Source organism: Lynx canadensis, chromosome C2 (genome assembly GCF_007474595.2).
Source record: "Lynx canadensis isolate LIC74 chromosome C2, mLynCan4.pri.v2, whole genome shotgun sequence".
NCBI classification, from domain to species: domain Eukaryota; kingdom Metazoa; phylum Chordata; class Mammalia; order Carnivora; family Felidae; genus Lynx; species Lynx canadensis.
In genome coordinates this window covers 148,424,418-148,443,753 of record NC_044311.2, presented here as the reverse complement: position 1 = coordinate 148,443,753, position 19,336 = coordinate 148,424,418, and the positions used below count along the sequence as shown (strand labels likewise).

The window sequence follows — 19,336 nt, the reverse complement described above, 5'->3', positions numbered from 1 at the left end:
TGGATCTCACTACGATATGGTGTTATTAAAATATGGGCACGATGGCTATTGGAAGGAAAACAAAAGACCACTCACAAAGAATACATTCTTTTTTTTTTTAATTTTTGTAAATGTTTATTTTTGAGAGAGAGACAGACAGAGAGTGAGTGGGGGAGGAGCAGAGAGAGGGGGAGACACAGAATCCGAAGCAGGCTCCAAGCTCCGAGCTGTCAGCACGGAGCCCGACCCGCGAACCGTGAGATCGTGACCTGAGCCGAAGTCGGACGCTCAACCGACTGAGCCACCCAGGCGCCCCACAAAGAACACATTCTCATCACAGCCTAGCTCGTACCACTGAGAAATAAGACAGCTTCACTTCATTCTTTTTGCAACATCTGAATATGCATGTTCAATCTCCTGGTCGGCTGGACACGTATTCATGAACTCGTCCCTAGCATAAGCATTGTTCAAGTATCTCCAGATGCCAGTCATTTCAGAAGGAAATTCAAAATCTCTGTATCTCTTGGCCACGATCTGAAAATCAAGAGGAAATAATCAGCAAAGGAAAAACCCACTAGTGTAGGCCATCAGATCAGACAATCCATTCTTTGGAGGTGTGTGATGTATTCTCTTTCTCGAGTCCTGACGCATTCTTCCTAAACCCAGTCAGGTTACCCCAAATTACACGTCAACCTTGCATAGGGCACACGGGTGATGGGAAAGCTCATGAAATTACTGGGCTGAAAACAGAGACTCCACACAGCCCTGCCCACCAATTTATCCCAGATGAATTGGGATCCACTGGTACGAATTCGGTCTCTACTCTGGTGGACTTCTCCTCGTGTTGCTGGCAGTTTTGACTTTGTGTGTTCTGCTTGCTGTGTTATTTGGTGCCTAAAGATTCATGAAGATCTTCCCTTTAGGTTGTGCCGGGATCACCGTGAAATGCTCTCTTTTTCCTACTTGCTGAGCCTCACCTCCTGAAATCCCAGATATCTGTGCATATTATTTCTGCAGATTTCCATCATTCTGTCACTGAACACATCACCTCATTGTCAACAAATGGACACAAATCCTTGTCCTCCCGGAAATGGTAGATGTGAGGACAGGGCAATTGAGAGTGAGCATCATGGGAACCACAACAGTGGGGGATGCTTCCTCTGGCTCCAGGGGCCCCGTTGGGGAATTCGCCACAAAGGAGGGTGATACTGTGGGAGACGCTATCAGTTAACTGGGGCCACTGTGACAAAGTACTACAACCTGGGTGGCCTAGAACAACAGAAGCTTCTTCTCTCACGCTCCTGGAGGCCAGAACTCCAAAATCAAGGAGTCAACAGGACACATTCCCTCCGGAAGTTCTAGGGAAAGGTCTCTTCTCTCCCCAGCTTCTGGTAGTTTCTCCCTCTGTGTGTCTCTGTGTCCAAATTACCTTTTTTTTTTTTTTATAAGGACACCAGTCCTATTGGATAGGGGTCCCACTCTACTCCACTATGACCTCATCTTAATGAATTACATCTCCGAAGATACCATTTCCAAATAAGGTTATGTCCTGAGGTGCTGGGGATTCGGACTTCAACATACGAATGGGGGTGGGGGAGGCAGTGCAATTCATCCCCGAACAGGAACCCAGAGCCACAAAGGCCTGTTCTGCGTTGTCTCCTGTTGCATTGGTTTCTGGGATGTGTGGATGAACTGAACATGGGACGTCACACAAATTAGAAGACCTTGGGACCTGATTATGCAGATTTTGCTAGAAGCCACTGATGCAGCAAAACAAGACCAGATGCCTGCCAGACACCCTCCTCAATCGTTTAATATCTTGCTTCAATTCAACTTTAGGGGTATTAATGTTAAGAATTCCTTGGGGCGCCTGGGTGGCTCAGTGGGTTGAGCGTCCGACTTCGGCTCAGGTCATGATCTCGTGATCTGTGAGTTTGAGCCGTGTGTCGGACCTCGAGATCGTGACCTGAGCCAAAGCCGGCTGTTCAACCGACTGAGCCATCCAGGCCCCCCCCGGAGTTATCACTTCTTAAAAATACTGTGGAGGGCAAAGAGAGTGAGACAGGGTAGCTGGAAGACCAATTTGGATGTTTACCCTCAAACACTCTCTCACCAAACACTGCTCTATGCGCCGCTCCACAGACAAATTAGGGTTAGGGTCAAGGTCAGAGTCAAGGTTAGAGTTAGGACACCCTCCACTCCGAGGCTCTCAGATTAGGCAGGAGGTCACCACGGCTAAAAATAAAGCTCAGGAAATTTACAGTCCCTCTTTTGACGGGCTCCAGGACTGTTTCTTTCCTCTGCTCAGCAGCCAAAAGCACATTCCTTCTCTCCATCTCCTCTCCCTGTTCCTTCAGATTAGGGGATGGACGGCAGCACACAAAGATGGCGCCTCTGCATGGTTCCTCCTTCAACTCTGCCTCCCCGGAGACCTCAGATGGAAAATGATCTGCATGGGGCTGTTTCCTGCTTCTCTTCTCATGGCCCCGGTCCTCAAAGAAGTCTGGGTTGGGCATTTCAAGACTGTACTATTTACTTTTAGAGAAACCTGAACTTCACTAAAGATAGAGAGAAACCTGCCTCAGCCCTGTGACACCTCACACCGGACAACGTTTCTTAGTCTCTGAACTGGTATCCTGTCCCATTCCAGTTTTATGAAAGACGAAGCTTTGCTCTGTTTTTTCCTATTGCTTGTGTTGGGTTTTAAGAAGGAGAATAGAGGAAAAATTCCTTTACTCTCTCATCTTTTATCATACATTCTTTTAGACGGAGCCTCATTTCCTTTCAGAAGGTATTCCATCCTGAAAGATTATTAAGCTATTTTGGTATTTTGGATGTCCAATGGCTTTGGAAGATTTGGCTCTTGGGTCAAATATTGGGCTGTTTTATTTGACTCTCAAGTTTACCCCCTTTTAGTTCTACCGAAATCTAAAATACTCTTTCCTCATAGGAGATGAACAAGTGGCAATCAGTGCTGAACGGTTGGAGCATCTCTCCTGCTTCCCCCAACCTCCACGTACTGCTGTGAGGCTACACTGGTCATGGCAATGACTACAACACGTTCGCTAAAGGGGCTAAACCAAAACACAACTATGTGAATATCTGGTTGGAAACTGGCCCCCAAACAGAGGAGGTTTTGACGAGTTGAGATGCTTTCGTTACATTTTAGATGCCGGGGACCTGGCAAAGCTATTGAAAAAAACATTCGCTTGAGGGCTCAGCCACATCTTCAAGGCTTGGATTTCAAGTTGGTATCCCTCAAGCCCCACAAGGAAGAGAGAAGAAGGAAGAGAAATGGGACAAGAGTTGGGAAAGGAATCAGGAAGGAAGAAGAAAATGAAGAAAATACAGGAAGGAAAGGCAAGACAACCAGGGGCAGCTGGTAGCCTACAGGAGCATCAGCACCACAGATTATGTGATCCTCATTTGTGAGTTTCTAACTGGCAATTACATGAGTTATGAAATTACAGGGTCCTTGACTTGTATCCCCCTCTTGCCCATCTCCCCCATCTTTATACCGAGGACCCAGGTTTGAACTTGAGGGGATTTTAATCATCAAGATGCCCCAGAACAAGGCTTGGGTTTCTTCCTGGGGCCTCTGAGGCTACTGAGGGTCAAGAACATTGCAGTGGTGATAATGATAATAACAACTGATGAGACGTGAAGGCTGGGGGCACTACTTAGAGACCACCATAACTCCAGAGGCCAGGGGTAGGGCCATCTACTTTGGAATCTCCGGGTCACCCCTAGAAGTTCTGATTTAGTAGACCAGAGGCTGGACTGGAGGATTTTCAATTCTAGAAAGCTCCCCAAATAATTCTTATGCCTACTAATGGTGGAGAACCACTGGTCTAGGGAGACTTTAAACCCTAATATATATGACCCACAATGCTGATTTCCTGTTCAACTATCTGGCAAGACAGGATGCCAAATCTAGCAGAGGCCCGGCCAAGGAGCTGCTCCCTAGCTGTAAGGGGGTGATATTAAGAGCTGAGAAGACACATCTCTGCCATCCCCAGACAGAACTGTTTCTATCACCAACAACTGAATTCACACTGCAGTGCTCCCAGATTCCATGCATTGTCTCCAAACCTCGAGCATTAAATGCCAGGTATAATCAATGTTGCCCTCAAGTTGCTCTCATATAACTTTTCTTTAGGATGTGGGGGCAAGACTTGAAATGAGAAGCAGTGAGGATGGAGGGGTGGGGCCCAACTTCCCAGAAGTTTCTTGAGACTACCTAAAGCATATCTGAGAATATCCATGTATCTGACGTCTGGGACTTGACCGCCTCAAACAGAAACCAACGGACTCTTTAATTCAGGAGTCTGCCTTTTAGATTGTTTCAATGTCTGGCCGAAATAAAATAAGGCCCCGTTCGTGTGTTCAGCAGCTACGGTAGGAGGAACGTCAAACCTTTATAATGTGGAGCTTGGGTAAGAGGTTACAGTCGGCTAACGTGAGCTCATCCCCATCCAGGAACTTCCTTCCAGAAACGACAACATCCTCCGTGCTGTAGGCATCTATTTCATCAGGCAGAGGGCTATTTAAGTAATCATCCAGCTTCTTCAAAGCCTTTAACAGGTTCTTTTCATAAACTAAAACAGAAAGGCCAGAAATGACCAAGATAAGCCAGCCGTATGAGTTAGCGTTACCTTTCTCTCGACGTGAAACGAGGAGTTGATCTCCTCTCCCTCCCGACACATGGCTGGGCCACACTGGGGAATTGGGAGGGAAGGATGTGGACTTCTCAGATCTGAATAAAGGACTCACTCCTCCCTGGAAAATACTTCTGCTGTCTACACAACACTGCTCCTTCTAGAACTCATCCGTTTATTCAAAACTTTTTATGGGAGGCCCATAATGAGGTAAGCAGTGGCAGAAGCTTCATTGAAACGGATTCCCGCGGTCCGGCAGGGAAATTCCTGGCGGTGATTCTTCGCCCCTAAGCTTATTGTTTTCTGGGCTCCCAACCTCCAGGGGAAGCATTTGACCTCTTGAAATGCACGTGCAGATTCTACGTCGAAGGTGCTTTTTCCTGATTTCTAGACACAGGTCCCTACCCCCAGGGAAATCAGTCAGAATTCCCAGGACCTTAGAAGAAGCCACACCAGAGGCCGAGGGGCACCCCAGGTGGAGAGCATTGAACAGGAAGACGGCAGGTACTCACTCTCGTTGGCATCCTTCTTGGTGTTTTTTATAAATGCCGAGAATTTGGCAAACACGTCATTTCCTGCAGAGTTAGATTCAGGGTGTTGGGTCCCCAGCTTAGGGTACCTTGAAAAATTCAGAATTGGAATAGCACAGATAACGGGGGGCGGCAAACATGTCTTTCTCTGAGTGGATATAAAAGTGAAAAACCTTCCCCCTCGGATGGTTTTCTAATCTCTTTGTGTTCAAGGTGTGGCAGCAGCACAGTCTGGGGAGAAGGCCTTTGCTGTTCTCCCGGGACACGGCCGCCCACCCGCACCTCCAACTGTGCTAGAAGATTCCCTTCTAGATCCGGCGCCCCGCGACATCACACGCTAACGTGCACTCCTTCCCCTCCCAGCCGCAGACCTAAGAAGTGGCCAACCCATGCGACATCGGCCCGCCTCCTCCCCGCTTCCTGCTGCCAAACCCTAATTGCCCCACCGCAGGTGCAAACGAAGCAAAGAGACCCGGGCCACCGTCGCCCAAGGCTTCTGCTCTTGCTGCGTGTTCTGCGGCACACCGCGGCACGGCTAAGGAAGGACGGACGTACCACAGCCGCAGAAAACCAAATACACGAAGCCACGGGTTTCAGGCTTGTCTGCGAAGGGGCAAAGGGACGATCAGATGGTGAATGCTGGTTTTATGAGGCCTACCTCGGGGGAGCTAATTTCTCCTCTAAGAACTCCTCGATCTTATTCACATCCGTCTTGACTTCACCATCAAAAGTCATAAAGGGAGGGTTTGTTCCGGGGGCTAGGTTCTGCAGGTCTGCGGGTTTCCTGGTGGGGGGGGGAGGGGGAGGGGAGCGGCAGCTTTTGTGAACGGTCGCCAAGGTTTGAATTCGTTCCCCCAAAGCCTAGCCGCGTCCCCCCCGGTTTACGAGGAGCAGCCCTTGAGAAGTTCAAGGGAGACCATGGGTTCCCAAGACATCCTACCGACAGTGAAAGCGTGGCTCTTGTCTGGGCGCAGAGGTAAGAAAGCCAACTCTCTCCCCCGTGGGTCACAGGAGAGCTGCTCACACGGGCTTTGGAGGGGTGCTCAGCTGACCAGGAGCTTGGGGAGCAGGTTCCTTAACGGTGCCCCCAACTCCTCCCTGGTTATGTCTGAGCGGGTCCTGTAATTACTGACGAGCCCACACCCGGGCTTCAGTTCGGGGCCCCGACGTGGATGGACGTGCCGCGATGTCGCCTGTGGGCTCTAGGAGTGTGTGAGTGCGGGGCGTGTGTGGGGGTTATGGGAGCGTGGGGTGTGAGTGGGTGGGAAGACGTGCGCGGGGGCAGGGGTGGGGGGGACGTGGCAGGGCCAGTCTCAACAACGTGGAAACCTCCTCTTACCTCTTCAGGTCCACTGTGGTCACGTTGAATATAACGCCCTTTAGCCAGAGAATCATGAAGAGGCGCTGGGAAAAGGGGCAATTCCCAATACTCTCGCCATCGTAGCCAGCCTAGGTGGGAAAAGAAATCGTTATCAGAGCGAGGCTCGCAATTCTAAGCGCCAGATTCCGCAAGGCATGGCACAAACCCGTTACAAACTTGCGTTGGTGGTCACGACACTGCCACTAGCCTTTCGGGGCCGTTTCACTCAGCCTCTGAGCCAGTCGGCCACCCCCTCGGGGAGGGGGCAGGGGGCACACGAACAGGCTTCATGGAGCATTTCCTTCTTCCTTCCCGCCGCTCACCCCTTCCTGCCACACTGGGCCTCTGAGCAGCACGGTTCCCACAGGGAAGGACAGGCAGGCGGGAGCTCTCCTTGTCACCAAAGGTGCGAAGGAAAGACGTGTTCTTTCCAAGATGCTCCAGCTTGGAAACACGCCAGCAGAGTCTCCCCCCGAGACACCATCCCTCCTGGACACTGTCACACCTTGATGTCCCCTCCTCTGACTCATGGGGTGGCAGAAACATGGGAAGCATTCGTACTGAGAAGGTGTTGAGGGTGGGGCGGCTGCTCCCCGGTGACCCAGAGCAGGTCACACCCACACACGCCTCTCCCACACACAGGCAGACACGTCTGGAACACACGTCCTTCTCCTCGTGGGCTTGTGGCCGAGAAGGAAGGCACGGGGGTTGGAGAAGACAGAGGAGACGCCCGGCTACCCAAGCCCTGGGAAACGGAGGGCTAGAAGCAAGGCCAACAAAGGAAGGTCCAAAACCCTTCTGTCTCCTGCCATCTTTCCCCACCAGGCCGCACGTCCCTGACCAGCTCGTGGCGCTAACAAAATCCTGCTGAAAAAGGCAAGGAGGTGGCTTCGCCGTACTCCTCACATCTCCAGACCGCAAGCACTGCACCCAGCCAGACCTCGGTGACACAGCCACGGTCAATCCGAGAGGCCCATCCCTGCCACGCACAGTTAAGAGAAGGTGGAGGAGACCGCACTGTGTCTGCAACCTGCGTCCCAGGAGGACTCGAGGCAGGAAGTGAGCTGCTGGCCTGGGGACTGAAGAAAGGGAAAGAGAGACGCGAGAAGACCGGACCTTCGGAGAGGTGGAGTGCTTAAATCACCCGGAGGGGTTGCTAATAACCACATGTCCCTAGAAATCAAGAGGGGAAGAGACCCCCAATTTTCAATCAAAGATCGGCCCCGTTACCAAAGACGAAACCCAAACAGGCCAATAAGCACATGAAAATGTTCCTAACATGTTTAGGCAACAGAGCGACGCAAAGCAAAGCCACGGAGGGACGGGGCCACACAAATGGCCAAAATGGGAACGGCCAAAATGAAAAGGTCTGACGCCACCAAGTGTGGACAAGGGTGCAGAGCAACTGACCCGCCATTCACTGCTGCCCAGAGTGCAAACAGCACAATTACCTTGGAGAAGTGTTTGGCACTAACCTCCCAACGTTAAGTAAGCGTAAACGCGACGACCCAGCGATTCTACTCCCAACGGAGCAGAGTACTGATGGGCACGAGAGACACTCATAGGAATGTTCTTAGCAGCTTTGGTAGAACAGCCAAAACCTGAACACAGGCCGGATGCCATCCAGAGTAGAACGAGTAAGGGCGCCTGGGTGGCTCAGTCGGTTAAGCGTCTGCCTGCGGCTCAGGTCACGATCTCGAAGCCCGTGAGTTCGGGCCGCGAGTCAGGGTCTGTGCTGACAGCTTGGAGCCTGGAGCCTGTTTCGGATTCTGTGTCTCCCTCTCTCTCTGCCCCTCCCCCCCCCCTCTCTCTCTCTCTCTCTATCTCTCTCTCAAAAATAAATAAACATTAATAAGTAAATAAAAGAAATACTTTTATTTCTCTCTCTCTATCTCTCTCTCAAAAATAAATAAACATTAATAAGTAAATAAAAGAAATACTTTTTAAAAAGCACAGAAAAAAATAAAAGACAAAAATACTAAAATATATACGTATACTACAACTTATCCATTCGTTGTAGATAAGCTGTAGTATATTCGTACAGTAGGACGCTACATCACAACGGGGAAAATTCAGCTATTAGTATAAGCAACAATGTGAATGAATCCCATATACATAGTGTTGAGAGGAAGAAAGCCGACTCAAAGGAGCTCAGACACAGGCAAGCTTCTCTAGATGACGGGAGTGAGAAGAGCGGCTGTCCCTGGAGGGGACTCTCATCTGGGAGGGATAGGAGGGCGACTTCGCGGTGCCAGAAATGTCCTGCATCTTGAAGGCGGTGGTGGCTACCCGGGTGTATTCAAGTGGCAGAGTCTTGTTTTCTTTTTCTTTTTTTAATTTACCTCCAAGTTAGTTAGCATCTGGTGCGATAACGATTTCAGGAGTAGAATCCAATGATTCATCCCTTACACGTAAAACCCAGTGCTCATCCCAACAAATGCCCTGCTTAATGCTCCTTACCCATTTGGCCCATCCCTCCACCCACAACCCCTCCAGCAACCCTCAGTTGGTTCTCTGTATTTAAGAGTCTCTTATGCTTTGTCCCCCTCCCTGTTTTTATGTTATTTTTGCTTCCTTTCCATTCCGTTCATCTGTTTTGTATCTTAAATTCCACACATGAATGAAGTCATATGATATTTGTCTGCCTCTGGCTAATTTCACTGAGCAGAATACCTTCCAGTTCCATCCGCGTTGTTGCAAACGGCAAGATTTCATTCTCTTTGATTTCACGTGGCGGAGTCTTAACATAGGGTTACTTGACTGCATGCGTTACTTCAATAGTTATTTTTTTTTTTAAGTAAGAATATTAATTTAAAAAAATTGCAGAGAGTTGGAGTCAGTAAGTCTTGCCTGGGGCCTGAAGCTTCGGGATCTGGAGGGGTGGTGAGGTGGCCGGTCAGGACACCCCCATCGAGTGGTCATTGCAAGTCCCCAGCAGGTGGGCCCTGAAGCAGCACCCTGCTGGACCGCCTTCCCTGCCTCGGGGTCCCCCCCACCCCACCCCTACCAAGGCCATTTTGAAGGCCAACCCAGCCCCTCAGACGAGCGAGCAGAGCTGAGTTACATAAACCCCCAGCGGCTCGCTGCAAGGACCTCTTAAATCATGGCGCTTTCTTTCTTCACCACTGCAGGTTTGGGCAGAATCAAGCCAACGGGGGGGGGGGGGGGGGGCGGGGCGGGGACATGAAATCACAAGGACACAGAGCCACATATTTTGGCCAGTCCTGACTCGCTGGCAGCTTCTAAACCTCTTATTTTTATAGTGGTTACAGTAAGCACAGTAAAGTCTAAGATAAGTTCTGTGGAGTGGGGTAACCGTCTCCTTTCTCTCTCTCCCTTGTCTCTCTAACCTCGGAGATCCTGTTATAACTCATCCTGAATGCGGCAAAATCCCTGCTGAGCCCGTGCGTCTCTGCCGTCACTGGTGCGTGGACGCAGCTCACCTTGACAGAGAACTCCAAGTCTGGGAACAGGCCCGTCTGCACCAGGCTGCTTTCTGCCGCCGCAGAATTCCATCGCCCGGGTCTCTGCCTAGCTCCGTCTCTGCATTGTCCCCAGCTCAGGTCGGCGTTCCCCCCACCCCCGCCCCCAAAATTGTCCTTCCGGCCACCTCCTTCTTCAGGAAGAGTAAAGGGATCAGAAGCGATAATACATCCTTTAAAAGTAAAACCTGGGGGGGCGCCTGGGTGGCGCAGTCGGTTAAGCGTCCGACTTCAGCCAGGTCACGATCTCGCGGTCCGTGAGTTCGAGCCCCGCGTCGGGCTCTGGGCTGATGGCTCAGAGCCTGGAGCCTGTTTCCGATTCTGTGTCTCCCTCTCTCTCTGCCCCTCCCCCGTTCATGCTCTGTCTCTCTCTGTCCCAAAAATAAATAAACGTTGAAAAAAAAAATTTTTTTTTTTTTAAATAAAAAAAAAATAAAATAAAAATAAATAAATAAATAAATAAATAAATAAAAAGTAAAACCTGGGGCGCCTGGGTGGCTCAGTCGGCTGAGCGTCCGACTCCGGCTCAGGTCATGATCTCGCGGTCCGTGAGTTCGAGCCCCGCGTCGGGCTCTGTGCTGATGGCTCCGAGCCTCGAGCCTGCTTCTGTGTCTCCCTCTCTGTCTGCCCCTCCCCCACTCATATTCTCTCTCTCTCTCTCTCTCTCTCTCTCTCTCTCAAATAAAATTAAAACATCCAAAAACATCCAACATCTCAAATAAAAAAAAAAACCTGCCTTTGTCACCTAGCTCTGCACACACAGAAACCTGGTAACAGGTTCCTTTCTGGAACTGCACAAACCTAAGAGAGACGTGTGGCTTGGGGCCGGGGGGGGCAGCGGCCTGCAGGCCACGGGGCCCAGAGCTTGGAAGGCAGTGAGGGAAGCCACAAGTGCACTCTGCCCCCCCCCACCCCCGTGTGACCTCCAAACAGGACTGTCACAAGCCAGCAAGGCTAGTGAACTGGAAGCTTCCAGTTGTTTCTGAGGATCAGCCAACTGCCAACACAGGATTTACATAGGCAGGGGCATCTCACCTTAAGTAGCTCTGAAAACACTTCCCTGTCGCGGTCTGTCGTAAACGAAGGGGGTCATGGGAACATGGTGGGAGTTCCCAAGATGCCTTGCTGCCTGACTTGGTTACTTTAATGTGCTTCCGTGCTGGGACGCGCCAGCCAAAATCAAGGCGGAGATAGGCCATCTTCACAGCCCGGGATCGAGCAACACTGGGAGGAACACTGGGTCGTCTCGTCATGTTCATTAACCAGACGCGATGATGGGATAAATCCTCACACGGTAGGAGCGAATAACTGACGGTCACCGTAATTGGGACGTGTTACGGTATAAAGTTCTACTTTCCGTTGCTGATAATTCTCTCGGGCTAATTACAGTCTGGGCAAAAAAAATGTCTCAGCAGGGTTTCTCGGCCCGCAGGGGGAGATTCTTGTATGTATACGTTTCTGATAAAAATCAGGTGAAGCAGCTTGAGAGATTGGAGTGTCTCGTTTCCAGGGAAGAGCCAGGCACCCGGACAACCCAGGAGGGCACATCTGTCTTTCAAACGCGACTTTCCCGAGCACCTGTGACGGGAATTCTCGAAAGGAAGACATTAGTGCCGCTGACACGCGCCGAGAAGTTCCTGTGGCCTTGAGAATTTCTGTAATCCTGCGGGTCCTGGCCTGCACCCGCCTCCCTGGCACAGAGCCCCTCCGGGCTTGAGGCGAAGGGTCCAGATGACACTCAAAATCCCTCCTCACCTCAGGCCTCTTCAAATTAGAACCTCTCCCACTTACCCTGTGCACGTTCAGAATCTGTGGGGAATGAAGACATTTTTGTGTGTTTGTTTCAGATTTCCTTCCACTGCTTTTTGCTTCCAGCAAATGACCTCTCTGGTTGCATGTAAGGGACGCCCTCCCCACCCCCACCTTCCACTAAAGTGACTCCTGCCCGGCCACCGCCTTTAAGGGACCAAATGGACTCCTGGCATCCTGGTCCAGACCTGACATGGGGATGACACCCCTTCAAGGTATTGTTGGCAGCTCCTCAGCACCCGCCCTCTCCTTTCCTCCAGAGCAGGCCACACACCCACCACCTTGATTCTCTATTTGGCTCTAGCTTCCTTTTTTTTTTTTTTTTTTTTTTTTTTGAGATTTTGTTTGAGTTTTAAGCAATCTCTACACCCAACACGGGGCTCAAACTCACCACCCTGAGATCAAGAGTCGCATGCTCCACTGACTGAGCCAGCCGGCCACCCCTGGCTCTACCTTCTTTCTAGAAAATTCTATGTGGACCTAAACGTGAAACACCTTCTGTAGAGTAAGCGCTTTCCCTACTCTACCCAAATGTAATGAAAGACACTTGGGGCGAACAGGGAGAAGGTAGAGGAAGAGGCAATAAATCAGTAATATTCTAATTGTCCCTGTTCTGACGGCCGGCTTTCAGCCAAAGAGGGCAGGATGAGCATCTTGTGTGCAGGGAGGTATGCCAGTCCCTGCAGGAAACCAGGAGGGATTTGGGGGCGAACAGCTCATGGGGCTCCGTCACAGGGATTTGGAGAAAAGCAGTGAGTAATGACGGGCTGTTCTGTTTCCAGCGTTCCGGAAGAACTTCGGTGGAACACAAACAGTAGTTGACCAGAGGAGGCAGGGGTCAGAAGGCAGAGTGTGAGTGGGAGGCCGTGGGCAGCCACCTGACCCTCTGAGAAGAACAGTGTGGTCGAAGGGATGGGCGGGGACTCTCCTCTGGTGGCAGCTGACCCCAGCGGAAGGCCGGACACGGCATCGCCAGAGAGAAAGAGCCAGAAGCGCCAACCATGGGAGTGGGTGACTGCTCCCCATGCCACCCGGCCTGTGCCCACCCTGTCTGCACCGAGGCCTGCCATTTGGAGGGCTGGGCTGGGGAAACTGTCCCCTCCCAGGGAGAAAGCCTTGTGGGAAATGGTACAAAATCAGGCGTCCCACTGGGTCTTTTCCTGCTCCCATTTGGAAGTCGGGGAAGGGGTGGGGGGACTAGGATCGCTCTAATCCTTGAAAAGGGGGGGGTGTGGAGTCAGAGACCCATCCTCACTCCCCGACAGAGTTCCTGACACGCAGTAAACACTAGAAAATGACTGGGGCGGGCGGCGGGGGGGGGGGGGGTGTGCTGAGTCCAGTCGCTCCCATACACCTGCAGCCCGGTCGGCTTCAGAAAGTGCCTCCCAACCCCTCCCCGCTCACTTTTTTCTAAGCCAACTTTTCTGAACTTTTCCCTTCCAGAAGCTCCCAATTCTTCCTACTATGACGTTACCCGTGAAGAGGGACAGCTAAGGGGAGGGAAGAGAATAGAAGGGGGCTGGAGGCAGGGAGGTTGGGGGAGAGGGGGTGAGGGGGTAGGAGAGAGGGAGGGAGGGCCTGAGCTACGCTGTAAAGTCTTCCCCAAGTCTCTCGATCTAATGGTTTGACCTAAAATGTAATATTTAAAGAGATCTGAGACTTTCTGATTTGAATACTCCTGTCAATTACAAAACAAACAAACAAACAAACAAAAGACAAAAAACTGTGTAGTTCTTTCCATTTGCCTGATAGTGGAAGTTTCTATTTTGAGGCAGTATGGTCAAGGGGAATGAGTGCAGCAGACCTTGGAGCCAGGGAGAGCCGCTGTGACCCACTCCCTGGCCCTGTGACCTTGGGCAGTTCATGTGTTCTCCCTGAGCCTCAGTTTCTCCATTTTAAAAACGGGGATAAGGAGGCCTATGCCTTGCAGGATCTTGGCGTGATACACTCGGGTCTCCCGGGCACCAATAAAGGCGGCTATTATTGTCATTATCATCTGCAGCATCAGCATTATTACTCCTCCAAACTGGGGCGCATCAGAACAGACAATTATGGAATTTAGGGAGCTTTTTAACAAGGCTCAATTAGTGTGATTTTCATGCCAAACTGTACAGTCCTTAAAAAGCCACAGATATTTTTCCCTCCAAAAGTAACGCCTCCTCTATGTATTCCAAGTGAAAATTAACAACTGAGGTCGTTTTCTTAATTGCAAAAGCAAACACATCTTCGGCCAGGATGCAAAGGGGCTGGCACTCATGTCTTGGGGAGTTACCTCTTGGGGAAAGGTCCAGAGGAAAGAACATCTGGAGAGCTGTGCTCGCCCTGAACGATGGCAGGGCCGACAAGCCCAAGGGAACAGTCTTTTCTGGAAACGACACCAAAGGTCTCTGCTTGTATAAAGCTAAAGCCGGTCTCCTTTCTCACTTTTGCAGTCGGCACTAAGGAAACGAGAGCCCTGCCAGCTGTCTTTCGTCCACTGTCACTGGGAGAGAGTGAATTCCACACTGTGGAAGAATCCCCACCAGGATTTGAAGTCCCACACGCTAGAGCTGCAGATCAAATGAAGAAAAATGATTACAACCAAGTAGGAGAGAAACAAATGAGCCTATCACTGCCTTGTCGAACAAGAATGTTTTTGAAGGAAATGTCTTCCAAAATCAGACGTTTTTGCAAAACTGGTAAGAGCAGGGGCGCCTGGGTGGCTCAGTCGGTTAAGCGTCCCACTTCGGCTCAGGTCATGATCTCTCGGTTCGTGAGTTCGAGCCCCGCATCGGGCTCTGTGCTGACAGCTCAGAGCCTGGAGCCTGTTTCAGATTCTGTGCCTCCCTCTCTCTCTCTGACCCTCCCCCGTTCATGCTCTGTCTCTCTCTGTCTCAAAAATAAATAAACGTTAAAAAAAAAAAAAGCTGTAATAAAACAACAACAACAAAAAAACTGATAAGAGCAAATACTCATTGAACACCTGCTCTGATTTTAAATATGGTTCTAAACCATTTACAGCCATTATCGGATTTAATCCTCTCAAACTCCTGTAAGATGCCTACTTACTACTCCCGTTTTTCAGATGGAGGAAACTGAGGCTCAGAGAGGCTAAGTAACTTGCCCTAAAGACATAGACAAGATTAGGTGAACAAAGATTTCTCTTATTCTCCCAAACTGGATCCAGGCAATGGTCCCAAACGTCTTTCCCGGTCCTGAAGATGGAAACCCAGTCTTTCCTACCCTTTATCTGAACATCAGTCTGTCCCCCAGCACAGCGATGGCTCCTCCTTTGCAATCACTCCTGCCTTGGTCTCAGAGCCTCCCACCCAAATTCCTGCAGCAGTCTCCTGCTGGTCTGTCAGCCTAAGGATCCTAGCCCCTCTGATCTTTTCTATCTCCAGAACCACCCAGACAAGATGCCATTTTCCTTAGATCTTAGATCACGCTGCTGGAATGTTGTTCAAATGCAAATTCACATTACAGTGCTCTCCCAGCAGTGTGACCAAGGCAAAGTACCCAACCTCTTACAGCTCGGTCTTCATTTACAATGTAAGGATAACAGTACCTACCTCTTCAGGTTGGGTGAGAATTAATTACATGTTACAGAGAACAATGCCTGACAAACGGAAACTTTCCATCATCTGTTGCCCCTTCCCTCCTTCCTTCTTTCTCCTCCTTTTGTGAACCTGAATAAAAGAAACCTTAAAGTTCTCATGCCAGGGAGCCTGGGTGGCTCAGTCTGGTAAGCATCAACTCTTGATTTAGGCTCAGGTCATGACCTCAAGGTTCATGAGTTCTAGCCCTGCATCAGGCTCTGCACTGATCCTGTGGAGCCTGCTTGGGATTCTCTCTCTCCCTCTCTCTCTGTCCCTCTCAAAATAAACTTCAAAAAAAAAAAAAAGAAAAAAGTTCTCATGCCCGACCAATTCCATTGCAGACCCAATAGAAAGAAGTATCCCCTGCACCTTCCCACAGGAAGAAGCCAGCTTTACTACCTCAGCAGGAGAAGATTTTCTCTCGACCCGGCAACAGCCCAGCCAATGAGAAACTGCCACAACTCAGCCAATGAGAGACTGCCACAACTCAGCCAATGAGAAACCGTCACCACCCAGAACTCTCACTTTTCTCCAACAGAATTTCGCTCAAAGCAGTCCCTCGCAAGTCCCTCCTTTTTCTCTCTAACGTAGTGTTCCTTTCCTTTGTTCTCCAGACTCACCCGAGGTTTTGCCATAACTTGCATGTCCCAAATTGCAATCCCTCTGCCATTCCCGAATACACCCATTTTGCTGGTGAAATAACTGGCTGTTTTGTGTTCAAGGCTGGCACTTTCCACTGTCTAACATACCAGTCAAGCTAATCACTCTCCTCAAATGCTGTTCTCTCTCTGGCCAACTGCCGTGTTCTTATTTATCCCATGTCACCCTCCCACAATACCTTTGGTCCACCTGGCTACCATCCAACTCCTGCCTCCCCACAGGTAGGGACTCCCTTTCCCTGACTCTCTGCTGGGCATTTCTTTTGCCCTCTGCTGAATTCTGCTCCCAGGGGAGTCAGTTCTGCCCGGCTGAGCACCAGATTATTTACGGATTGTTTCCTGTGGGTTTGCATTCCTTCGGGCGGACCCTGTCAGCCTCCTGAGCACAACAGGCGGTTGCGTGGCCCCTTGCAGTGTCTGTGACACTGTTCCTATTCTGCCTATGCCCCCGCCAGCGTCCACAGCACAGAGCCAGGCCTCTGGAAGGCACTTCATAAAAACTTACCTCTGCTTCAGCACGGAGCCCGCTTCGGATCCTCTGTCCCCCTCTCTCCTGTCCCTCCCCCAATCTCTCTCTCTCTCAAAAATAAACACTAAAAAAAAACCCACAAAAATTCGCATGGTGGAGCAAACGGCCACTGTCCTCCGAAGTTCTAGCAAACTCCTCATCCCCTGCAGTTCCTTTAAAGACAGCGAAACCACTCCTTCTCCCCGAGAACACCCACCCACGGGGCCAGCAGCGCGGCCAGCCTCCTCTGTCCTCAAGCATCTCCCCCCAGACTGCCTGTCACGGGGCTCCCTTCCCCACCTACCCAAAATGACGATCTCTGGGTCACAAACTCCTCCTGGTGTGCCCAGGACTGCCCTGATTTTCAAACTGGAAATTCAGCACCATCACACCCCCCCCCACCCCTGCCTCCAAGCCCTAGGCGGGCTGGAACAGCTGGTCACCATACTCTGTGCCCAGATGAGAGCCTTTTTTTTTTTAGGGGGAGGAACAACATTATAAATGTCCTCACAGATTGTCTAGAGGCAGGGCTTTGCTCCTCCCTAGGCAGAACATCAGCAGAGGCTGATGTAATCAACCGCTCAGATTAGGTAGCTGATACCTTGAAATCTTGCAACTATCAGGTCCTTGGAAGAGTGAACAGATAAACAGGGGCTGAGGCCTGCAGGGGTGGGGAGAGGAGGCGGGAACTACCACGAGCCTGGCCAACTCACCAAGTTCTGCAGAGCCTGCTACTCTAGGAGCAGGCTTTCCCCTCCCGGCTGTTAAGGCACCTTTGGGAAAGAGAAGCAGTTTAAAATCAGCGGTGGGGTTCGCGGGGCAAACCCACCCCCCGAACGGCCCACCTCTGGCCCAGAAACGGGCCAGAAACCAGGATCTCCTCATCTGCAAATCCCTGTATCGCTCTCGACAAAGGCCACCATTTCTCTCTCATCCTCCATAGAACCCCTGGGATTAGAAGGAAAAGTAAGAACCTCCATCAAGCAGGGAAATCGCCCCAGTCTCCCCGAAGTCAGAAGCCGCTGGGGACAGAGTCCGGCGCGCTGGAGCGTCTGTCTCCTGGGATTTAGACTGGCCAGATCAGTACTGCCAGGAAGTGTTGCCTGAGAATTTCTGTCCCACCTCTCCATCTCAAAAGAAGACACATAATTGAATGCATTTTCTCAAAACAACTCGCCTGAGTCCTGAAGACGATCACAGATTGCAAATCTTTTCCCATTGGCATCACCAACAGAGTGGCTATGTTGCAAAACAAAGATGCTGTTGGTAACAACCAACGTCACTGTTACACTCTACCAGTCACTGTTCGAAACACTTGACTCGGATTAACTCAGTGCAAGCCTATTAGATGTAGAGCCTGACTGCGAGCCTATTAGACGTAGGTCCCATTACTATCTCCATGGACAGGTGAGAAAACTAAGACACAGAGAGGTAGAGTAACTTGCCCAAGGCCACACAGCAGGATCTGAGCTCCCCACCCCCCTGCCCCGCCCCGAGTTGGCCAGAGTTCGTCCTCGGCTACCCACTCTGGACACTGGCCTCTGTTTAAATGGAGCTCCAGCAAAGTCCTTCCTCAGAGTAAAGGTCTGCCTGTTAGTTTTACCCCATCTCCTTTCAGTAAGCATTGGGGGTGGTTCAAGGGAATCCATAAGAATAAGAAAATGCATAGTAGAAATGCAAGGGACAAACTGTGGTCGGGACAGAAAATGGAGCTGGGTTAAGGCTATCAGAAATGCATGCCCTGGGAGCACCTGGGTGGCTCAGTCAGTTGAGCAGCTGACTTCAGCTCAGGTCATGAGTTTGAGCCCCGCATCGGATTTTAGGACCTGCCTTTTCAAAAGCCCCCTGTAACATCACGCTGTGTAACAATTTTAGGAGGCTGATGGCGCCCCCTCGTGGTCTTAAGAGGCACATTCGGACTGTCCACCTTCACATTCAGACGTGCCCACCATCCATCCCTGACTAGGTGCTGATGGAAAATGTCACAGGTTAGTTTTTCGCTCCTGTAGGGGACTTAACCTTCCCGATCTGCCAGACGCTCAGGGTTTTCCGGCTACCTGGATTTTTTTATTTTAAAACCGGTAAAGTCCTGGGGCATCTGGGTGGCTCAGTCGATTGAGTATCCAACTTCAGCTCTGGTTGTGATCTCGTGGTTCGTGAGTTCAAGTCCCACATCGGGCTCACCGCTGTCAGCCTGTCAGTGCAGAGCTTGGAGCCCACTTCAGGTCCTCTGTTCCCCCTCTCCGTCTCTGCCCTTCCCCTGCTTATGCTCTCTCTCTCTCCCCCTCAAAAAAATAATAAAGAAAACATTTTAAAAATTACCAAAAGAAAAAAACAGCAAAGTCCTGGATAAACTAGGATGCACTGGTCTCCCTACCCTTGAGTTCCCTCTTAGACCCCACATTAAAACCACCAAAGAAGGCACCGTCTTTCTGTCCTAGGCACTGCGACAGCCAGGTCCCAAACACAGTTGGGAGCTGAACGGTATGGCTTTTAAAAAGGCATCCAGACTTGAGATCAGCAGCAAAATTGTGTGTGCTTCGCTCATGTTAGGAAAACAACCGTTTATGATTTGTAACGTATTTCTCGATTCTCACTGAAGAACAACGCAGAGAGGAAGGAGGAAATACAGTGGGTAGGAGAGCAGAATGAAAACCAAAGAAAGTCTCATTCTCTCTAGCAGTCTCCTGGTCCAGCTTTTCTCAATTTGCTCCGATTTCTGTAGCTCTTTTGCAAAAGCCTTCAGAAACAGGTAGCTTCCTGAAAAACAAAA

The 19,336-nt window shown here is 50.5% G+C and overlaps 1 protein-coding gene across 1 annotated transcript in view; it reads right to left on the bottom strand.

Moving 5' to 3' along the window:
- Window positions 1-249: 249 nt before the first annotated feature.
- CLIC6 (chloride intracellular channel 6) overlaps window positions 250-19,336 on the bottom strand; it is a 41,541-nt gene continuing 22,454 nt past the window's right edge. The window contains exons 2-6 of the mRNA XM_030330358.1: window positions 6,507-6,616; window positions 5,826-5,951; window positions 5,150-5,256; window positions 4,396-4,577; window positions 250-513 (exon numbers count right to left, since the gene is read on the bottom strand). Of these exons, the coding sequence (XP_030186218.1) occupies window positions 352-513; window positions 4,396-4,577; window positions 5,150-5,256; window positions 5,826-5,951; window positions 6,507-6,616 (687 nt within the window). The 3' untranslated portion in view covers window positions 250-351. The remainder of the gene's footprint in view (window positions 514-4,395; window positions 4,578-5,149; window positions 5,257-5,825; window positions 5,952-6,506; window positions 6,617-19,336) is intronic.